This window comes from Beta vulgaris, chromosome 2 (assembly GCF_026745355.1).
Source record: "Beta vulgaris subsp. vulgaris cultivar EL10 chromosome 2, EL10.2, whole genome shotgun sequence".
NCBI classification, from domain to species: Eukaryota; Viridiplantae; Streptophyta; class Magnoliopsida; order Caryophyllales; family Amaranthaceae; genus Beta; species Beta vulgaris.
In genome coordinates, this window is record NC_079203.1 from 176,589 (window position 1) to 198,708 (window position 22,120).

Here is a 22,120-nt window from a genome sequence, read left to right on the forward strand (position 1 = left end):
ATTTGGCAACAACTTCAACAATTATGTTTACCGTTTATCAACAATATGAATATAGCTAGAATTTAACTTGCAATTTAAACCCAAAACTAGTTACTCCAAACGACAAATAAATTTTTCCTAACTGACCTTTATTTGAACTTTTTGTTTCCACTTCTATCAACAAGAAGAAAAAATTATCATGTTGTTTTCCTATATTGATAATCAATAATGGATATTCAAAAAGTTTTTAAGTTCCCTTACTTTCACTTTATTGCTTATCTTTTAATATAAAGAGAAATAAAACTTTGAAAAAATTACACAAATTTATGGAATTCTATATTAATTTCTTACTACACTAATTAAGCTTTACATAACACATTCAATGAATTGCACAAGTTGAAATACTAGTTGGATCAATTCAATACTCCACTAATTAAAAATTGAGCCTAAGTTTATATGTGGCTGACCATATATATAGTTAACGGTGTGATCGGTCCATATATAAAGTTATTTATTACTTCTATACTATAAAGTTGCTAATGAATGTTTGAGGAGTTACTTACTACTACACAAGTTATTGATCATTGTTAGGTTACTTATGTATTTGTTGGGATCACCTATCTTAAACGTTATTGATCAATATAATAAAAGTTATTTATATGTTTTGGAATTACTTATATTTCAAGAGTTACTACATATCTCAACATAGTTAGTTTGTCTTTTATGCATACAATCATAAAATATGAATATTAATCGTGTCACCAGCTACACAAAAAACTTGATGATACATTTATGTAACATAAAAAGTTAATTGGATATTTGCTTAACAAAAAATTTCTCATCTCCGGAAACGGTGAACCCTTGAATCTAAAAAGTTATACCCAAGTTATATATTTGTAGTTGATCAAAAAGTTGTTTGATTAAAATCACCCTCTTTTCCTTTTAAGAGTTTTAGTAATGGGTTTTAACCCGTTTGGTTAGTGGTTATAAATAGTGGTAATGGTAATGAAATTTAGTGTAAATTTGTAAAAATTTTCACATGTCCATAACCATGGGAATGAAACTTTATCACAAAACATGGATTTTCCTTTATAAATTTTCATTACCACCTAATACCACCTTCCCAAGTGGTAATGGATATGAATGAGATTTTAGGAAGAAAATGGATATCTTGTGATTAAGTAACATTACCATTGGTAATGACATTGGATTTCTAGTACAAATTTACACTATAATACATTACCATTCCCACCATTTATAACCTCTTACCAAACGGGCCGAAATTTATTGTGATTTGTGCGGGAAGTTATCTAATTTGAAAGTGAACACTGGGGTATTGCGGAGAGAAGAAGTTAGGAGTTTGAAGTTTGAAGTTTGAAGCTTGAAGTTTGAAGTTTGAAGTTTGCAGGGTTTGAATTTGAAGTTACGTTTGACGAGCGATGATGATTGTTATGCATCGCTTGGGAAGAAGTCGTTCTGAAAGTGAAAGTGGATAAAATGTAATGTGTAGTAGCAGACTAGCAGTGAATGTGATGATAGAGAAGGTAGATTGAACTGATATCCTATTGTTAATTGTTATGGCATTGGCTCCACTTCCAAGAGCAAGAGATTCCTCCGCCTCCACCTCCGCCTCCGCGCCCTTTTCCGGCCTATGCATTTGCGTCTCCGGACTTTCAAAAGGTACCTTTACCTGGTGAATTACCTTCTCTTTCTAATTTATTGAAATTATTTCTGTTAGGGTTTCATACTAAATTATCAATTATGTGTTTGATTGCCATTTGCCAGAAGCAAGGACGCAAGTTATGGAAGCTACTCAGAGATTAGGTGGTACATATAGTCCTAATCTGCATCCTAAATGCACTCACTTGCTGGTTCAGATATCCTTTTATCTCCTTTTTTGATTCAACCATAACATATATCATATAATGCTATCTCCAAATCTTTATTTGTGCTCCCTTGACACTCCCTTCACAGTCTTCAGGGACACAAATTAGACCATGCCTTCAACTATCGCCTTTTTGTAGTTACTCTTGGATGGTTTATTGATTCTGTCAACAAAAATGGTAACATCTTTTCGCTTCTCACCTACATTTCTTGTTTTTTCATGTCCTCTTGCTTTCTAACAATCCACTTCATAGAGCTTTGTCACTGTGTTACCTATGATATATTAATATGCTTTGCGTTCTTTTGCGTCATCACTCAACTGTAGGAAGTAGGAACCTTGCTGTGTACTGCACAACACTTATTATACCCACTTTTGTATCTATATTTACTGATTTAACCAATTTAAAGTGTTGATGCATGACTGAGACACAGTTGTTTGCACTTGTTTCAGTGAAGTTAAGTGAATTACCATATACAGTTTGGAGTGTTGCACCAGTCAGCGTTCAAATGGAAGATAGGCTCCTCAATCCACCTGCAGCTGATGAAAGTTGTATCCAGATAGGTTTGAAGCATAAAGAAAATCAATCCGAAGAGTGTGGAGGACAAAAGCAATGTCATTCAGGAGGGAAGTTTGAAGTAAATAAAGAATCTCAATTATTTGGCCAATCTATATACATTGACTTTGATGTTTCCGCCGAATTGCACAGTAAGGTATCTTCAACCTTTTCTTTGGTAATGTGCAAATATAGTTAATATGTAAGGAGCACAACTATTTATTTGATCAACAGTTGAGTGTCAATAGGGTCATTAACCAGTGATTTAGGGATTCTAGTTCGGTCTTTGGTATTGGATTTGGCTCAAATCCAACCCAATCCGAAATTAACTCAGTTTCTTAAATTTGTATATAAATCTTATCCAAATTTCCACCAAAACCAATCTGGATTTGGGCATGAAAGTTTATATCCAATCCAAAAGTCCAAATTATTGAACAACTTCTTTTCTGGGCAGCATAATGGCCAAAATACCTCTTTTTTCTATTTAAAAATAATTTTAAAAGCTCAAATAGGGACAATTTTAGAACATAGCTATAACACAAGTTTAAAGAATCTTAAACAGTTTACATAAACTCAATTAGACTTATACAAGAACACGACAAGAACAAACGAAACCAAACATATAAAGCATGTTGAGTAGATATGTAGTAATTGTAAATAGGAATCTCTAAAGGTTTAGCCTTCTTAATGTGATCCTCCTCTAATTGGGAAAATTAGTCCTAGGATCCAAAGACGTCCAATGGAATCTAGCCAGACACACACAAATAGCTTCCAAGTTGCAACTACATCCAACATATAAACATCCTCTCATCAGTATACAAAGCTCAAAATTGAAATGCAGCTTTCGGCAAACGGACCTCGTTAATACTAAAATAAAAGGTTTTTTGCTGATTCAGGACCGAACTCGAAAGAAATGGAATATGCTCTTTCAAAACCATTTTCCACAAGCAGCCCTGGACCCAAAATGGATGCATGTGGTTGAAGCCAATCTTGGCATCCCTTTGGAGTTGGCTGATTTGATACGCTTACACATTAATGTGCTTCTTAGAGTCATTGATATTGAATCATGCATACTTAGTCTTTTTCACGTTTACCTTTTACTTATCTTGAACACTAAACCCTCAATATTTTTCATATATCGATTACCGAAGTGACATTATTGGGGGTACCAAGGAAATCGAGTCGTTTATATTTTTGTTTGTACCTTACTTCCCTGTCCTAAAGCCCTATATAGACACCTCTCATCCATCCAGCAGGGGATCGGGGATTTTGCCTTTTTGCTGCTGATGATGAATGTTTGCTGTTATGTTCTAGGTGGTTGATGTGGCTGCTCGAGAAGGTGCCGTGCTTGTCGACCAATGGTTTGTTGGTTGCGGTGCAAGCTATGTTGTTTGTGAGGGGTCATCCACTCAAAGATATCTTGGACATAGTGACAACATTGTTAGTGTATGTGCTGATGTTGTAAATTTATTTATATTTGCCTTCCATAGGCTCTGCCTTTTGCATTTCTTGAAATCCAGATCTATATATTATTGCTGAAACGATGTATGTTTCACATGTTACAGCCCATATGGGTTCTGAAGACATTTAAAGAGCGATCGATGCAGCGATTTGTTCGATTTTCTGCTGATCTGGCTAGACATGTGGGAGTGATGCTTGAAAACCTTCAACATGTAACTTCAGGACAGGTATGTTATAAGCTAATAGAAATTTTGTCAGAAAATGATCTGACCTATTGATTTTTTAAAACCACGTGAGGTGAGGATCATATCGTCAGTAGCATTTGATAGATGCTGCGTTCTAACAATAAGCCTTAAGGGAATAATCTCTGCTTTATTTCGTTGTTAGTGGGGTAGTTGGAGTCAGGATTGGCTGTAAGTGTAGTTGGAGGACTCGTGGACTATGTAATTGAACTAGTTCCTTTCACCTTGTGTGATATGTGATATTTTGACTATCTCGACATGGGTATCGATTATTTACACTTCATTTTGGACCCAATATTGCAAAAATTTCATAAAATGATGTTTTCTAATGTCTAGTTATACCATGTATGACACTAGTAGTCAAGATTGGTACATATCTAGACATTATACATATCTAGAGGGATGCAGATGGAACTAAAAATGATGCTTGGACTTGGATACATGAGCTGTGTAGGGTATGTATTAGAAGTTTTACGTTTTAACTTCAGTTAATAAGTATCCAAAATTAGGATGTGGACGAGTGATAATAGGGTTTTTCGCGTCGTTAAACAAAAACCCCTAAATCAAACTACCTAATTAATCACTAACCTAAGTATAATGGCAAGTAAGGGTCATTTTTCCACAAGGTCTAAGTTAATCACCGAAAATTAGGATTTCAACTGGATAAGAGATAGTTGGGACCTTTTAAAAATATCCGGCCATCGTTAGTCCCCCAACGTCAATTTTTCCTAAAAAATTAAGCCCTCAGGGCTAAGGCATGGATGAATTACTACTTCCAAAATATTTTCTTTGTGCCATTTAACGGAATTAAGGACCAAAATTCTGGCAAACTATTACTATGATAGGGAAGCGAACATCCTTGCTTGGTTTTCTGAGTTGTAGTTCTTCCACTGCATACTCTGAGACCAGAGTACATCAACTTAACATGCCCTGTCGAGTGTTGACCCAACTTGTGTTACCATGAATTATGGCCGAGCATTGGTTCTTGTGCTGTGTCTTTTTCAAGTCGCTAGAAAAAAGGCAATATAATATATGTGATTAAACTGTTGCTAGTAAATGGATGTGACATATGGCAGCTAATCCTTCAGTCATCTGTAGACCTTTTCCCTGCTTGTTATATATGACAATATATTGACTTTTAATTTTTTTTTTGTAGGAAGCTTGGGAGGAAAACTGCCATGAGCACGTTCCTGTATGTAATAGAAGTAAAGTAAACCAAAAAGAAAGGCTGCAGGCTGCAAACCTTGCAAAATGTGGTATTAGAAATCGTCGTGTCCGACGTCTGCAGGTGTGTAAACTCCAAACTTAATGTATTTATGGTGTTTGTCATGCGTGCTCATTCCTGTTCTGTACTTATTATAGTGTGCATAAGTTGGCTTCAGGAGGCAGGTAGATGGGGTGGTTTGAAATAGGTTTAGCCTATTATTCTTATTCCAATGAAGACCTTAAAGTCACATGATGTAGTATAGGAGCTCAAAAATAATGGTGATGTACTGCTGTTTTCCTACCTAAAATTTTCCATCATAAAGCACAGGAGTAAAGCTTTGTCTCACTTTCCCAAATGCAAAAAAATTAATGCTTTTGAGGCTTCTTCAAAATTGATTACAGTTGGTTCAGCCCACAAGAATACGAGACATGCAGACATAAAACACTTTCTTCAGAACAATGACATAATAAACTGTAAACAAAATAATTTTCAATCCCATTCTATTGATCCATTCTCTCCAATTTGCATGTATTGTCTTTGTTAACCAAGTACTCTAAAATTGCTAATTCTATTCCTCTTCTGTTTTGCGGGTCTCATTACAAAAGGGTGCTTTAGGGTGAAGCTAGGCTATTAATAGGAGGGGCGCCAATACTAAGTACTCGTGTATCTATGTTTACCTCAATGTCACAAAAATTATCAATTGTTAATATAAATAATTAGTTCAATGCTACAAAGATATTATTTGAGACCGTACAAAAACAAGTGTACAGAACAATAAAAATATAGAACGAATAATTAAAAGTCATTAAAAAAATTGACTGCATATTATAAATTTTTTCTAAATTAATTAATTTAGTTGGATAAAAGGAAAAACAATTCAAAAGAGATAAGAATCAAATGCAATTAAAAAAACAAAGAAGCGAGATAAGAGAAAGATATGAAATTCAAAAAAAAGCACAAAGCAGCAGGGAATACTATCAGAACAAAAAAGGAAGTAAGAGGCTTTAAACCGGAAATCTCCTCTAGCTGCATGGGGAAGCATTAACTGCCGCTTGACCACTGCGACAACTTGACAAGCACAATGTACTATCATATAGTTGCAGGCTTCATTTTTGTATTGTTTGCTGGGGGAGGGAACTTTATGATTTATGGGCCTTGGGGTGGCCAGGCCTCCCCCACCCTCTTCCCTCATTGGCACCGCTCTCGTTTATAGAATGTAAAAATCAGTTTTGATTAGCAAGGTAGAGCATTTATTACTTGAGAGATTTCTTCTAACCTCATTCTAGTGAAGTTTTATTTTTGGGTAGGTCGATAAGTGCAGATCCACTAATGTTAACTGTTAAGTCCAAATTTGTAACTCCTTTACAGCAAGCTGAGACTTAGATGGTCAATTTATCAGGCTTTGTTAACGTGCAGATAGAGGGATGTAGGTTTTTTCCGCATATAATCCCCTTTGTCATTTTCCTGAACTTTCTAACTTCATGTGTCTTCTTCCTGTTTTTCATGTCAACAATTCTTGGGGTTTTTTTTTTTTTTCATTTGGAGACCGTCCTAAGGTAATGAGTTGAGGAGTATATGTGTATGGTAGCTGTTTTAGTGTCCATTTCATGGTATCATATATACTATATAGGGCACATCTGCTCCACGACCACATTGTAAAGGTTATCGAGCTTATTGTGACCTGGGCATAAGGCTGCGACAGCCACACTACCACTCTCCACGTGAATACTGTATTTGGAAAGGCAAAATATCGGTGAGCTTTTGTGGCTCACATACCTTTCTTTATTGTCTTGTGGGTGGGTATCTTTGGAGGAGTAGTTTGCTTTGGTTTGGGAGTCACTGGTTTTTATCTTTACATTATTAAAACTATTGGAGATGCCCAGTGACCAAGGAAAAGTTGTGGTGTGGCTTTTATGGTTTGTGGTGCATTTTTTAAATAAGGATGTAGGTAACGTCCCACTTCTCAGGAAACCTATTACCATGCAACGTGGATTGGGATATAGTAACTCATTTAGCTTTCTTGTGGACTTGCATGATATGGATTTATAAGTTTCCCAATCTCGTATATGCAGAGGGTTTTGTTTATAGCTGAGTCTTATTGATCATGATTTGTCCTCCTGGTTTGTTATCTCCTTTTTCTTCTCTTTTCTTTTCTTTTCTTTTCTTTTTGATAATATTTTCTCGGTTATCATCTCATCATAATATTTCCAATTAGCATAATAGCTGTCTTTAGTGATGTGTTTGGCCTCTTTCTGTAGATTTCAGTTCTGAACCTGAAATAATTATTCTCTTCTAGGCTTAATGCCTTGTTCATTCCCACTTAACAGGTTGGTGGTTTATGGCAAGGAAAAGTTGTATGAAGGGTGGATATTCTGTGAACTATAGTAATAGTGGTTTCTTAAGAAAATCTCTATCTAAAAGGTAGGTTACAACTAGAAGTTCCTTTTCTTGTATCTTTTACTTTCTGGGGGCATGATTTAGGAGGCCTGTTTGACACTCAGAAATTTTATGTAGATATGGTGCACTGGTGCATTTTTGTTTTTGAGGTATCCTTGGAATACAGTTTTTATGTCTCTTCCACAATTTTTGATGCTGTTAACGTATCAATTTTTTGACATTTGTTTTGGTAGCAGTCATGTCAAGCACCCCTGCGTCCAATCAACCCGAGCAGCCTTCTAGACAATATCTGCTGGTCTGTATCTGAGCCAACTTCCAGCGCTGCTGTCTATGCAGACTCTCTTATGTCCAAGAATGACTTTGAGATTCATAAACATGGGCTCTCTGTTGGAGTTGGAGGAGATTGTATTGAACCTGAAGCTGCATTCTCAAACTCATTACGACGGCTCACAGAAAGGTTCTCTTAACTTACCTTATTGGTCTGATTTTGAAATGATATCAGCATTACCTGTACCTGGATACTTGCAAACATATATTTTGATTTTCCAAGTGAAAACATAGAGGTGTTCTAGTTGGTTTGGTGATAAGCTTATACTCCATTCTTGTAAAGATATTCCTATTTATAGTAGCAATGGATCCCAAAGCAAGGAGGAGAGAGAATGTGAGTGAGCCTTTTTGTTTACTTAAATAGGAGAGCAAATGTAGTTGTGACTTGGGAGACTCTGCAAAATTATGTGGGTCCAACAAGTGGTTAAGGTAGTGTGGAAAGGGAACAAACCTCTACCAAATGGGGAATAAAGTAAAAGTAGGAAGATCTTTTGAAAATAGTTTTAAACAGATTGTAGGAAGTTCTTAAAAGTATGAAGGCAGAATTCGACTAAACCAAATGTCTGATTAAATGTGTCCCGGCTCTAATATGTTTTTTTTAGTGAAATAGTAGGTCAATTGCCAAAAACTCAGGGCTTAATGGCAGCAATCTGTTACAAATCTCCATTAGTACTTGACAAAGTTGTAAGGTTCTATAATGGAAACTTCTTCTCTTTGGATTATGTTGGACCTTTTCAACATCTCACTGAATTGTCGTCTTCTTATTTCCTATAGAGTACTAGGCTTGGTATTTTAATTCGAATTTTGGGTCGGAAGGAAATAGCCTCTTAGTAGTACAGTCAAGGCCAAAAGAGAATATTTGGTCTATATTGGGTAAGGCCAAGGGCTAAGGCTGTATAGCTTTGATAAGTCCCTACTTTTCCCTAGGCGGGGAAGCATTAGGGTAAATATTGATAGTTGACGACCTTGTCCTAGACCAGAGCCTTGTTTAGAGGCATTGAAGTAGTGGGTTATACATGTGCACTGATGTTCGGTGTGTCTTTGTTTGTACGCAGAGCCGCGCACATAGATAATTATGAGTCTTTGTTTGTTTGATGACTTATTTGTTCTTTTAAATATGCAAACATTCCAACATTTAAATGTATAAAGTATCAGAGTCCATCTTATACATTATGAGTTTATGACAATAATATGTGAAAATATGGAACAACATTATAATGAAACTATATACTTCATAGTTCATACAAAGATCAAGCCATATATATAATGGAAAATGAGTACTTGAAATATGTAGTCTCTTTTACCCCTTGATATTGGGAGGAAGAAAGGAAATTTGTAATAAATCCAGACCATATGGGATGTACATTTTTCATTTAAATTTTCTCATATTTCTAACAAGAGCTAATATAAAATATGATATGGATTCTTTCAGAGAACATATAAAAAAAAAAAATCTTGAGTTTGGTCCCAAAATTGTGGGAATAAATTTCAGTATACATTTTGTTTGGATGAGAAAACATCTTTTAACTTATAGGTGAACTTATATCTGCTAATTATAGCTCTCTTGAAACCAATACACAATTGATGTTCTGGCTACATCTAATCTGAGTTTCTTAACAAAATAGTCATTTTGATTCGTGTATTTGATTATTTTTAATAAAAAAGCACACATTTGCTCCTTTCAGAATAAATTACTCCATAATTTTTTTTTGCCTGTGCCTGGCACTAGTTATAGATAACGTACACTACACACACACACACACTGAACACACATCAATCACCCACCCACAGCACACAGATAGTTCATGTGCTTGCACACATTTTCCGTCTCAAAGAGTTCAAGAAAGTTCCTTATTCGACTGCAAAATGTTTAAAAGTTTTGTTGGAGTTGGAGTAGTTACAGGTATTCTGGATATGTATTTAAGCAAGCTGTATGTGAGCTTTAAATACTAGCTATTAAGGGATACAGTAAAGTAACAATTCTATTATTATTTTTTTTCACCTTCTTCAGCTGCTTCGGCATCAAGTGTATTTAGTTATCTTTTAAAAGATGGTGCTGGAGTTTATGTTTTACTTATGGCTAGAAATTTATGTTTTACTCAACTTTAACTACTCTCTCATATCTTCGTACTATTTTGCAGTGAGAAAAATCAGTTGGTGTTTAAAAATCACTTCCTCACCATACTGTATCCTGTTGATCGATTTTCTGAGTTGGGCCCTTCCTCACGAACATATTTTAGTGATCCTGGATTTACTTGTCTGCAGGTGCTGGAGTTTATACATGCCTTCTACCAGGTATATAGTGTTGCTTCCTTATCAGTAGCTTTAGTTGTGACAAAAAAAAAGAAAGATGCTTGACAGTTATCCTTTCTGGAAGAGGGTGTAGATCAAAATCCTTTGGCTTATCTAATATATGATGGTGTGTTTAATGCTGCTCGACAGTTAACATCTCTAGCTTGATCATTTGAACATATGGTTCATTTCCCATGGTGTGTTTAATACTGCTTTCTGCTTGCCAAGCAGCTCTCCTCTCTTATTGATGCTTTAGGTCAAAATCCTTTGGCTTATCTTGTATCCTCTCCGCAGAGGGGAGCTAGGGGTAGGGAGGGATCATTACTCTTTTACCTAGTAATATTGAGTTGAGACCTCAGGTTTTTTCGTCTACTGAACAAACATAACCTCTTGACTGGGGACTCGTGGCATTTTCTGCAGGAGAATATGTCGGAACGTGAAATAGAGTTTGCAATTCACACTGACTCAAGGCATGCTGAAAAGCTTCGATCAATTTATTGCAGCGAGAGAACCGAACAAATCGGCTATGTAGTGTACAAGCGCATAGAATTCCTGGGAAGCCGGAAAAGTTTTGAAATGTTGAAGCGCATAAGCGGAGATAACAATAGCAATGTCTATGAGTTGCTTTTAAGAGAATGAGACAGACATGTGTAAGCTAGATTTTGTCGTTACTTTGAATTTGAAAGTGAGCGGGATGTTCTGAACTGAAGAATAAAAGCTTGTTTCTGTATGATTTGAAGTTGAAAATTTGTTGGATAGTTTCTCTTGATGGAACAATCGACGAAATATTGTAACTTAATCTGATCATGATACTGCACTCAAGATAATCAAATCTTAAACATGACAGTCCGTGCTTGTAGATTGATCTTTGTTCCGAAAGTGTCGTGGTGTACTTAAAATTTGGTTCCTTTGGGGATATTTGTGGACTTTTCCGGACCTTGCAACTTTTTGCATACAAGACCTTTGCATATTAGCATACCTTGGGATAATTGATTGAAACTTTTTTTATTGCCTTGAAATGTCTCCTACGTGTAATTTTGCAAATTTATAGTTGAACCTCGAAATAGCTTTGATAGTGATCATATGCCCGTTTTTAGACAGTGCAGCTTTGAAATAACCCCCTACTCCTCCAAGATGCAGCCCAAGTGGCAGGGTGCTCGAGCCTCGAAAATCAAAAGCGTTCATTGTAGTCTTCCAATAACGATATTTTTAAGGCTAATTTTGGACTTTTTTAGACCCTACAATGCTTAGTTAATGATAAACTGTTTACATGGCCTTGAACCTTTCTCTTCTCCCCTCCATCCTCTTCCCTTAATTTCCATTTTTTTCTTAATCTCTCTAGTTTTTCGTGTGAGAAGCCGAATAAAGAAAAAGGAAAATCAATTAATTCCATAGAAAATTATTTTCCAATTGGAATTGTTTCAATCCAACTAAATAGCACCAAAGTGTGTTGCTGAAGGGGACGTAATGTCCTTCCATCTCTTAGTGCTGTCAGCTGTGTTTGAAGATGAGTTAAGATACCTTACAATATTCTAAACTATCAATCTAAAAATTAAGTTAACCCTACAATGTTCTAAGCTATCAATTTGTAATATGAGATGCCAACTAATTTCACCATGCAGTTCAAATGAATGATGACACGGTACAATGGTGGAGTCGGCCTCGGCTTCTGGATGTCATGTCCAGAGACAAACTACATGAAGACAAGGATTGGGCATTATACTATAAGAATTTTGAATTGCTAATATGAATTGAGTTATATTGGATACATGTGAAACCTAATGGGGAGAGGGGTTTGCCAAATGTAACCAATTAAGATACAATCAATCTAAGATAAAGATTGGCTGACGGGCAATACCATCCAAAATGTGTTGCTGCTACTAACCAAAATGATACATGACTGCCTCCATTCTCTCCTCTCTTTACCTATCAACATTTTCGTTTCCTCTTTTGGTTTCTCCCCTTTTCTTTCCTTTCATTTTCTCCTGAATATGCACTAAATCTTTTTCTTCCCATGTACAAAGATGCACAAAAATGATGATTTAAAAGAGTGATGGATGGACTTCTTCTGTGTCATCAACAAAAAAATCCTAATCATACACAAGTTCTTACCCTAAATTCAGTATAGCACAACACGAAGCAGCCCTGGCTGCGGTTCACTGTACTCTAGACCCTCTTCTTCAAGCAGGTAGCGCTGGACAGCAACCGGAAGTCTTGCAGGAGTGCGAGAACCTCTGGTATGGTGTCCTGTCCCAACACAAATATAAACATGTAACCTCTGCTCACCCAACCTAGCTGCATTCTTCAACACATTCATCTCCTGCTTCAGCATATGAATAGCTTCACTCACATGGAGTCCATGCAGGTCTATCATCTTTTCCTGGCATCTCCCACCAACCTGCTGATCTGGACTAGTCGGATTTCTGCAGAATACCCTCGTTGAGATCAGAAATTACATGAAAGATTGAATGAGAAAAATACAACCACAGCACAAACAGAACCAACAAGCACAAACAGAACCAACAAGCACAAATGACCTAGCACCCAAAGCAAAAGCAATTAATCCATTCAGCAGCTCACTATGAAGAATCCATCATGACAACAAACCTCTGACGATATATAGATTCCTGAGCTTTGTTATGAGCTGCCTTCATCTGCAGGTTGTACAGCTGTCCTTTCACACTCAATTCCTTGGCTAATGCCTTGTTGCCCATTAGGTAAGCCTGACGAGCCTGAATGATTAATACAAACATCTCAATCAATAAAGATTTATGAAACACTAACGTTAACGTTCGGAATAGTAGCAAAAAACATCAACAATGACTCAAACATGGAAAGGCTGATAACATCCAAGCACAACCGTGCACTTGATAGGACACATGCTAGCATCAAGCAACCTCAAAATGATATCACAATGCTTCATCCTTCTTATCCTCTCCCAAGAAGAGCCAGTTATAACAATGCTGCAAGGGGACACACTTAAGGACGTATAAGAGACAATAAGAAAGCAAGCAGTTTCTTTTCCTCCCACTGATTTTTTTTTTCCTTTTCCTTTTTCCCTCCTTTTTTCAGGTGGGGCTTAGGATTTCCAAAACATACTCTGTTCTTTAAATATTCCCGCAACCTCAATATCACAAGACACACATCCAACAATTAAGTATCACTGTATGATTAAAATAACCCATTTTGCATACCAAGAAATTAAATTTGAAAGACAATATTCCATCATTTACATAAAGTAACTCATTTGGGCAAGTATTCAACAAAAATAAGAAAAAAGAGCAAGCTTGAACCTTTTTGTCAAACAGATTGTACATCATAATAGTTCATTAATTTGGATATGAGATGAGAAATGTATAGTTGCATCAATTAAAACACACAAAGGGGTATCACCCGTCTACTCCAAAAGAGCCAATAAGCGATCATGTATCAATCTATCCACACTATCAAGAAAAGATAAGGGACACTCCAACTACAACACCAACTATACAGCATCGTCACAAAAGAGAACTTACCAACTTGGTAGGAATGTAAATCCTTGACAAGAAGAGAACATATAAGATACATAATTTGTCTGCTGACAAATCACTTGCTTTTGTTTAAGCTAATTGCTTTTTTTATTACCTCCGTTCTTTAATATGTCTACCATTTCTAAATGGCATAGAGTTTAAGGGTTGAAATTTAAGGCATATAATTATCTTGAACCCATGTGATTCAAGTAAGAGAGAAATGGTAGAAGTATATATAAAAAGTAAGAGCAATGAAGTGTTCCCCAAAGTAAGAGACTAAACTTGCCCCCCCAAAAAAGGCAAAAGTGTTTCTAAACAGCCCAAAAATGGAATATAGTACAAGTATTAAGAAAAGGAGAGCGTATGTGCTTGCTGTACAAGAACAGCTCTACTATTTTCTCATATAATTATTTGATTCGGATATACATAAGAGTAATTAATAACAAGATGAAAAGATATTCAATGGAAGTCTTGAAATGGAAGAATAAATTCTTTTGAGAAACTGCTTTGAACAATTTTAGAGTCACATTAAAACCCTCTCAATCTCAAATTAATAGGCCAAATATGACTCCTGAGATCGAAAATTGTCGACTTTGACCATGACTTTCTCTATACATCATCTAAAACTATTAAATAATATAATGAAAATATCTTTATAAATAGCATTTTCACAATAGAACTCTTAACATATTATAAACAATTAATGATTAAAGTTGGCCACTTTTGACCACAGTAGTCAAGAGAGGCCTATTATTTTAAAACAGAGGTAATATGCTCTCAAAGTACACTTAGCATAGAGTAGCAAGAACAAAGTTGAATTGTAAAGGATTTAGATGAAACTTAGAATATTTGTCTGTGACCTTTTTGGCTTTTTCCATCGCTCATAAAACACCATTACATGTTCACTTTTATCTTTGAAGAAAGATGACAGTCAATATCTTATACTCCCTCTGTTTCATATTAATCTACACACTTTGACATTTTACACTATTTACAAATTGCACTTTGACCCTCGTTTGTGATTTATACGTGAATAAAAACATAGTCTTGTGGGATCTTGTTAGATTCGTATTAGTATGTATTTTATTAATATGTACTTTTTATAATTTTTACAAATACAAAAGTAAAGATATATGTCCTCAAAGTTTTACATTGGCATGCGTGAAAAGTGTAAGTGTGTAGATCAAAATGAAACGGAGGGAGTATCAATCTTCTCAATTCCTACATATCCCTAATTTCTATATGCGACGATTTTCCTTACAGTTCAGACGCATTATATTCCTAATCTAAAAATACATACTAATAATATATATTGTGAAACATACCACAATAAACACATGTTATATATTACTCAATCTCAAGACAGCCCATTCCACAAAAACGCGCTAATAATTTACATACTCTAGCACTAGCAAATTGCCACATAAAACACAGAGCACACATTCACATACAGTACAACCGCCTCCATTTTCCACTGCCTAACCTCAATGCCTAATGAAGCTCTAACCTAACAAATAAGGCAAGGTAGGGGGCTCAACTGTCCATAAACTCAGCCCTATAATTGCAAAGCAACAAATTTCCAGCTAAATTCAAAATAATTTGTGAAAGCTCCTGAATATGCCAAAGTCCGGAGATAACTAAGGCCTCCATAAAACAAGAAGAAAAGGGAAAAGGAAATATGCCAGCTCATCCACTTACCTGTTCGAAACACACATTTCGTAGGCGTGCATGATCACGGGCTTCTCCTCGGACTTCAGAATATAAGTTGGCTGAAAACTCGGCAAGTGTTAAACCATAGACATTTACAGTGTGTACCAGTCCCAAAATATTAAAGACAGTAAAGGAAACTACCAACTGCATCTCCAGTCTCAAGCCAAGTAGGAGCAGCTCGAGCAGAGCCACGACCCTGCATCCTGTCACTATAGGCGCTTCTTCCAGCACCAGTGTTGTAAGAGCCTGACAGAGCATGGGAACTTCTACTGGAACCAACGGCAACATCAGCTGAACCACTTCTGTCATACTTCCACAAGGAAGAATCCTGAGGCGATAACTTACGAACAGCTGAAGCAAAGTCAGTCACACCTTTAGCACTTAAGGAAGAACTGGATCTAAACAAAAGCATATTGTCCTTTTCGGAGGAACCATAACAATTAGCACTTTGCTGGAATTCATCTCCAGTGTATTTCCGCAGGTTGGTCTTATGGTCTGGAACAGGGAGTGCAGGAAAGTCCATTGATGTCAGGTTTGGGGATGATACAGTCTTCGAATTCATATTTTGATTAAAAGCTCCATCAACTTGAAGCTACAATGATAGTTAAAAAGTCTGTCGTGAATGATAAGGATCAATCACTAAAAAATACAAACAACAGGAGAGCAAAAGCCATACATGGAACAGAAGAATGGAAGCATTGTTGAACTTGGACGTCCTAACTTGTATAAAAGAAGGCTACTAGATTCCATGGTCATAAGACCCACTATGCTCCGTTTCCAATCAGGCACAAAATTACTTAATTGGCTCAAGGATATTATGAATTAATTGCATATGCTTCTTATTATTCTGCTTCTTACTTATTGATAAATGGAACTGTGGAATATTTATATTGCATTCCGGATGAAAATTACAAGGTCAATGACAAACAGCTACTTTGTTATCAAGTGACCCTGTCATGGGGAAGTGGGCAAGAGTCTCCGTCAGTATTGACGAAGGCTTGACTATATTGAAAAGACGACACTGCAGCAAATCACAGATATTATCACTTTCTCTGTGAGATAATTTCCAAACCTCATCTACGAATTAAGGTTTTTTTACGGCAAGAGGGGAGGCCGTGAACCCCTCTACACTCTTATTTTGTTCACTAATCACTATGTTCCCGAAATTTTGGTAGATATACCAATAAGTTCTCGCACTTACTAGTTATCAAGAAGTTCTTTCACTTTTTTGATATGTAGATATCTTAAAGAACTATTTTCTCATTAATTTGATATATTCACCCTAAAAAGAGTGATCCTCTAATAAAAGAAAATCACACAGGGGACGAATCTCATTAGAACGAGAACCTCATTCCCAACTCTCATTAAGGGTAAATCAATCAGTTCATTAAAAAAGGGATTTTCCACCATATACCACGACAGAATAATTTTATTTTTTACAATATAACCTTCAATATTTCAAAATTCACCATATACCTTTTAATTTCTTCAGAATTCACCATAGGCCCATAATGACTAACGATCATCAATTGTTTTAGTCCCTAGCCTCTAATTATGTTGCATAAATTTTCAAGTTCCTTTCTTACCGCTGCAGCAAATATCAATTGCTGCATAAGTTTTGCAAGTTCATACTTTATACATTTTTCCCAAAATAATAAGGCTACAACTGTTCCCCTGTATCCGCTAATGCTTGATAGAAACAATGTCACATGCTCCAGAGACAACAAGCTTGTCATTTTCAAAAATAAGAGGAAAGAAATTACCTAAGTGGGATATAATTGAACATGATGTTCAATATTCGACATAGATCTACTACAATTATGGACTTATGGTGTTTACACAATACAACACATCAATTTTTCTAATTAAAAGAAGGACCAACAAAAACCAAACAATTTTGATACATCCATACAGTTTCTCTAAGATCTCCATTACCATATTTGTCCAAGGCTCCAAGCTCTTCTTTTCAATACAATCTTGTGCACGACCCATTTCTCTAAGAATCACCAGTGTATCATTTACATTATAAGCCAATTTATCACTAATTAATCAATGTGATTGGAAATGCTATAATACTCCGACTCAAATATGGGCGTCTAATTGGAGTATGAATCTAGAGCTAAAAATGGAGTATTCTTACGCCAAAGATAAACCAAACTATCATGTAAGAACTAAGAAGTATCCAATAATGTTCTTTTCATAAGAAAATACCTTGAATATATAACTCATATAGCAGATTTTCACCAGAAGAAGTGATCTGATATAACAAAGTTTCCCTCATAGCAGTTTCTTCTTTTTTTATTCTCTCGCTTACCCATTTATTAGTTAAATAAAAATATCCAGCATTTCCTAATAGTTTTTTTTGTTGATGAGCCTAATTAACCCTTTGTAAGTTATTTTTGCAGCCAGTAGAGGCTTAACGTTTCAGGTTCTTGATTTGTGATTTTAAATGAAGAGGGGAAGAGAATGTAACTTGTTTCCTTTTGCTAAAGCAGCAGATAATATAGGTGGGTCTTGGCTTTTTTTTTTGTAAATACATCCCATATTACATGTCCATACCTAGTCATGTGTCAAATGGACACAGCACATTATCTGCCCAGCCAGTACATCATAGTAGAATCATATAGTTGCCAACCTAGCAATTTCATATGCAAGGAATGTCTCACGGGCTCATTTATGAAACTAGAATTCTTTCTATATCGGATAAACAATTTATGCCCATCAGTATTTCAACTTTCACCAAGCAGAACAAAACTGTCTATATTAGACCCAGGTGCAGAAAAGGTCACAAATATAAAGGTAATCCCATAATTTTATAACACGTCTTATCCTGGAATATGCCCGTTTCATTTGACAAGGCACTACAATATAGAAGTAATAAGTTAATAACTCTAGTAACTACATTAAGGCTAAAACAAACCCTGTTTACTGAACTTAGTAAATGCTTCAGAAAGAGACTAAGCAACAATAACATAAATGAAATGTGTCCTTTGAGGTGAAGAAACAACCATACCTCAAGCTGAGTTAGCATCTCAACAGTTAAATTCAGGTCACAGCCATTGGCAAAATATACCTCGGCCAGGCTTTCAGCAGCAAAACCTGGAAACTGTAGAGCCAGGAAGTCTACAGGATTCATGTCGTTATTCTCTATGATGGCACTTTCAACAGCCGCATCATTGGGATTGCCTCGTCTTGTATTTTCGTCAAAAAAGTTTCCATCCCTGCCATTACCTAAGTGATGGTCAGCACTAAGAAGTTGCATTTCCCAGGGCTTACTTGTCCTATGAAGATAGCTTGTTGATGATAGATCATCTCCATACATAGAAATGGGATATCCCATCTTATCACTAAAAGCACCACCATTCGTATGATGAGCAGTTAACTCAACCGCTTCATTCATCTTGTAGCCAGTACCCAAAGCAGCAGAGAACCTATTTGTTTCACTGCTACCATGCAATGACAAGCCAGTAAGCGAAAGATTACCAATTCCATGAGGTTCATCCTCTCCCGTGACCCTAAAGTCTGGAGTGATGTCATCAGGGAGTTGCTGTTGCCAATACTGACGAGCCTCTTCATCAGAATTGGTTGAAATAGAGGACTCGGATCGATCTAGCACCTGTTTCCCAGAGGATCCAGAAGCAGGGAATTTTGTAGCCGCATCTACAATGCTCGTAACTCTAAGGGAAGAGGGAACAAATTCAGAAGCATTAGGATTGAGACTGGTTCCCCTGGTGGACGTACTCAGGTTGGTTGGAGACCCTTGCTTGGAAAAACTCATTCTTTATCAAAATGGAGAAAAATCTAGTAGACATACAGATGCCGAAAACCAAAAAAAGAAGAAGAGGAAATCCTTCTCAAGGACTACCGAAAACCTGTGTAAGGAGTTTGATCAATATACACTTATTGATATCCAAAAGCAGTGATAAATCAAGTAAACAATTTAAGATGATTTGGTACAAGTGAGAGAGGATAATACATAATTACTAAAGGTAGCAGATATCCATTGGCTGGCCAAATTCTTGAGCATCAACATATAAGTACCAGATTCAGTCACATTCAAAAATATAAAGTTACGAGGAAAAAATGAAAGAAAATGGAGAAGCGCAATAATAGAAAAATAGATCTGAGTGGTTGGTACAGGACATGTGAAGGGTAATATTTGAGCATACCTGAGTACCTGAGCGAGGAAAATAAATCGAAAAACAAGGGGCGGCAAAGTAGAGTAATGGCGGAAACAAGAAGAAAAGAGAAGGCAATATGGTAAAAGCTCAAAGAATTACGAAATTAGATTGATGATGAAAATATATGAAAACAAAATTGAGCTCGGAAAATGAACAAGGTAGATGGTTGTTGGAAGAGAGTAGAGAGAAAGCAAAAAAGGTAAAATATGTGCAACTTCCTATGTACTTGGTTATTATGTATCTATATGTATAGGAGGAGGCGACATAGGAGATCTCAAGAAATCTGACAACAAAAACCGATAAAAGTTAACTACTTGATCAATTAGCTGTTTAAGTGCTAATCACCAAAAAGTAAAAAGGTCTTCACATGCTAATACTTACAGTACTACTCTATATTTATTAATACAAATTCAATTGTGTGTCTGCAACTGCAACTAGTAGTAAAATAGTACTATTAACAAATTAACACATTCCAGAATTCCAGTCACAAAACTTCAAAAATTGATTTGATGAAACAAAGAAGAATAAATAACCAATTCGCATATTAATATCATTAGATTCAATGAAACAGACATGAATTAAAAAAGTAATACCAGAAATTCGAATCATAAGTTTATAACATATAAATTATCCCTAAAAACATGTAATAAACAAAAAAAGAAGTTGAATTCATGAAACAAACAATAAAAATCAATGGCGTGAATAATCACATGAAGTAGATCTTAAAAATCGCAAGAAATGAAAAATCATAAGAACAAAAGATCGTCAAAACAAGTAGATTCATCCAAGAAGAAAACAAAAACCTGGAAACGAGCTTTGAAGATGAATTGAAGCTTGAGAATTCCGTAAGATTGAAGAAACAAAACAAGTTTAATAAAGTTTATCGGCGAGTATGGAGCATAGTCTTGCTCTTGCAGGGAGAGGAAGTCTTTGATAGTCTTGACAAACACTAAGCGATATTCATCAAACTAAAAGGGATAGTTTTTTTTTTTTTTTTTTTTTTTTTGAGGGGAAAAAAAGGGATAGTCTTTGAGGTGGGTTTGGATAATCAAGACTCCACCCAACCAATACTATTGATATGAGACACCTATTTTCTAAGCCTCTAAAAATCTGCCACTTGTTTTTTTTTTTTTTTTTTGTGTAAAATTCATTTTACCAATTTTATTATCATATTTTTGAGTGAAACTCAATTTAATTGTTCTATTGATGAAGGTTGACTATCAAATTCAGGAACAGTTTAACATTTCATTCAATTTGGATTTCAATGTTTCAAAGTGATTTCATAAAATTGTTAAAATCCAATTCCATAATTACTAAAGATGTACATTTCGCTATATTAAGAAATGAAATAAATAAGTAAGATGTACTTTTTATATCAAACTAAAATATTGCAATTTCCTATAAAATCAATAAATGTTATACATACAAAAAGGGGGAGATATATTCATGATACTATCATATGGTAAATCGGTCAAAAAAAATAAATTTCTAAGTGTATTTTATCTTCATCAAAATATTTTAACTATTTTTTCAAATTTTTAGTCGATAAAATCCTAATGGATTCCTTTACTAATGACGGAGGGGCAAATTGAATAAAGTACAATTATAAAAGTACGGACTGTTATCAGTGGCAATTAAGAAGAGAGAAGCATAATGTTTTCATGGATTTTTCTAATTTAAGGACATAAGTGAACTTTTCAAGAATAAGAGAAAAGGGTTTATTAAACAACAACAATTTACTCCGAATTTAGAAATCGTATCCTATAGTCTACAGAGCATTTATTTAAGTGACGTGTAGGCCAAAAGCAAATATAGGTCCTAAATATCTCAAATTAACAACTAAAATATTCTTAAACTCGTCTTGGGAACCTATATGATTACAACGGAGTTTCTAAACTCAACACTTAAATTCATAGTCCTTAAAAGCTGAATCCTTCATGATTCATGATGTATTGCAATATAATTTTATTTAATGAAATATAAATAAATCCTTTATCACCCTATTTAATTTAGGATATCATATTTATAAAGAATAAAATTGACCATTTACTATGTTAGTTAAAATACGCCCCTATTTTGGAAGTATATTCCATTTATTTTGTTGGAAATAGAAACCTTGTTAGAACTTCAAGCACTAGTTTCCTTAATGAATAAAAAGAACTCTTTCACTATTACATTATCCAATATACCAAATAAAAGTCTAATTTTAAATTTAATGAATGAGATTTAGCAACATGATTTACATTACAACTAGTTATTAGGCCCGGACTATGTCCCGGATAAGAACAAATTTCATTTATTAATATAATACTTTATGATAATAACACTAAATACAACTTAGCCTAGTGGTTAAAACTTTAGTATATGTACTTGGCAC

At 35.3% G+C, this 22,120-nt stretch overlaps 2 protein-coding genes across 4 annotated transcripts; one reads left to right on the top strand and one right to left on the bottom strand.

Moving 5' to 3' along the window:
* The first annotated feature begins 1,273 nt into the window (after window positions 1-1,273).
* On the top strand, window positions 1,274-11,202 carry LOC104906031 (uncharacterized). 3 transcript variants are annotated; one of them, XM_010694724.4, is made up of 10 exons: window positions 1,274-1,659; window positions 1,765-1,856; window positions 1,952-2,042; window positions 2,315-2,574; window positions 3,732-3,863; window positions 3,983-4,105; window positions 5,277-5,408; window positions 7,958-8,181; window positions 10,193-10,346; window positions 10,764-11,202. In XM_010694724.4, the coding sequence occupies exons 1-10, from the start codon at window positions 1,557-1,559 to the stop codon at window positions 10,980-10,982; spliced, it is 1,530 nt and encodes a 509-aa protein (XP_010693026.2). In that variant the 5' UTR covers window positions 1,274-1,556; the 3' UTR covers window positions 10,983-11,202. The 3 variants fall into 3 exon arrangements, with proteins under 3 accessions (XP_010693026.2, XP_057248376.1, XP_010693028.2); XM_010694726.4 differs by having other exon boundaries at window positions 1,276-1,659; window positions 7,961-8,181; XM_057392393.1 differs by lacking the exon at window positions 1,952-2,042 and having other exon boundaries at window positions 1,765-1,803.
* An 858-nt stretch (window positions 11,203-12,060) lies between these two features.
* Window positions 12,061-20,754, bottom strand: LOC104906030 (polyadenylate-binding protein-interacting protein 7). Its single transcript, XM_010694723.4, has 6 exons — window positions 20,547-20,754; window positions 18,576-19,434; window positions 15,704-16,154; window positions 15,551-15,621; window positions 12,951-13,075; window positions 12,061-12,766 (listed from the first exon to the last, which is right to left on the bottom strand). The coding sequence occupies exons 2-6, from the start codon at window positions 19,338-19,340 to the stop codon at window positions 12,463-12,465; spliced, it is 1,716 nt and encodes a 571-aa protein (XP_010693025.1). The 5' UTR covers window positions 19,341-19,434; window positions 20,547-20,754; the 3' UTR covers window positions 12,061-12,462.
* Window positions 20,755-22,120: the final 1,366 nt, after the last annotated feature.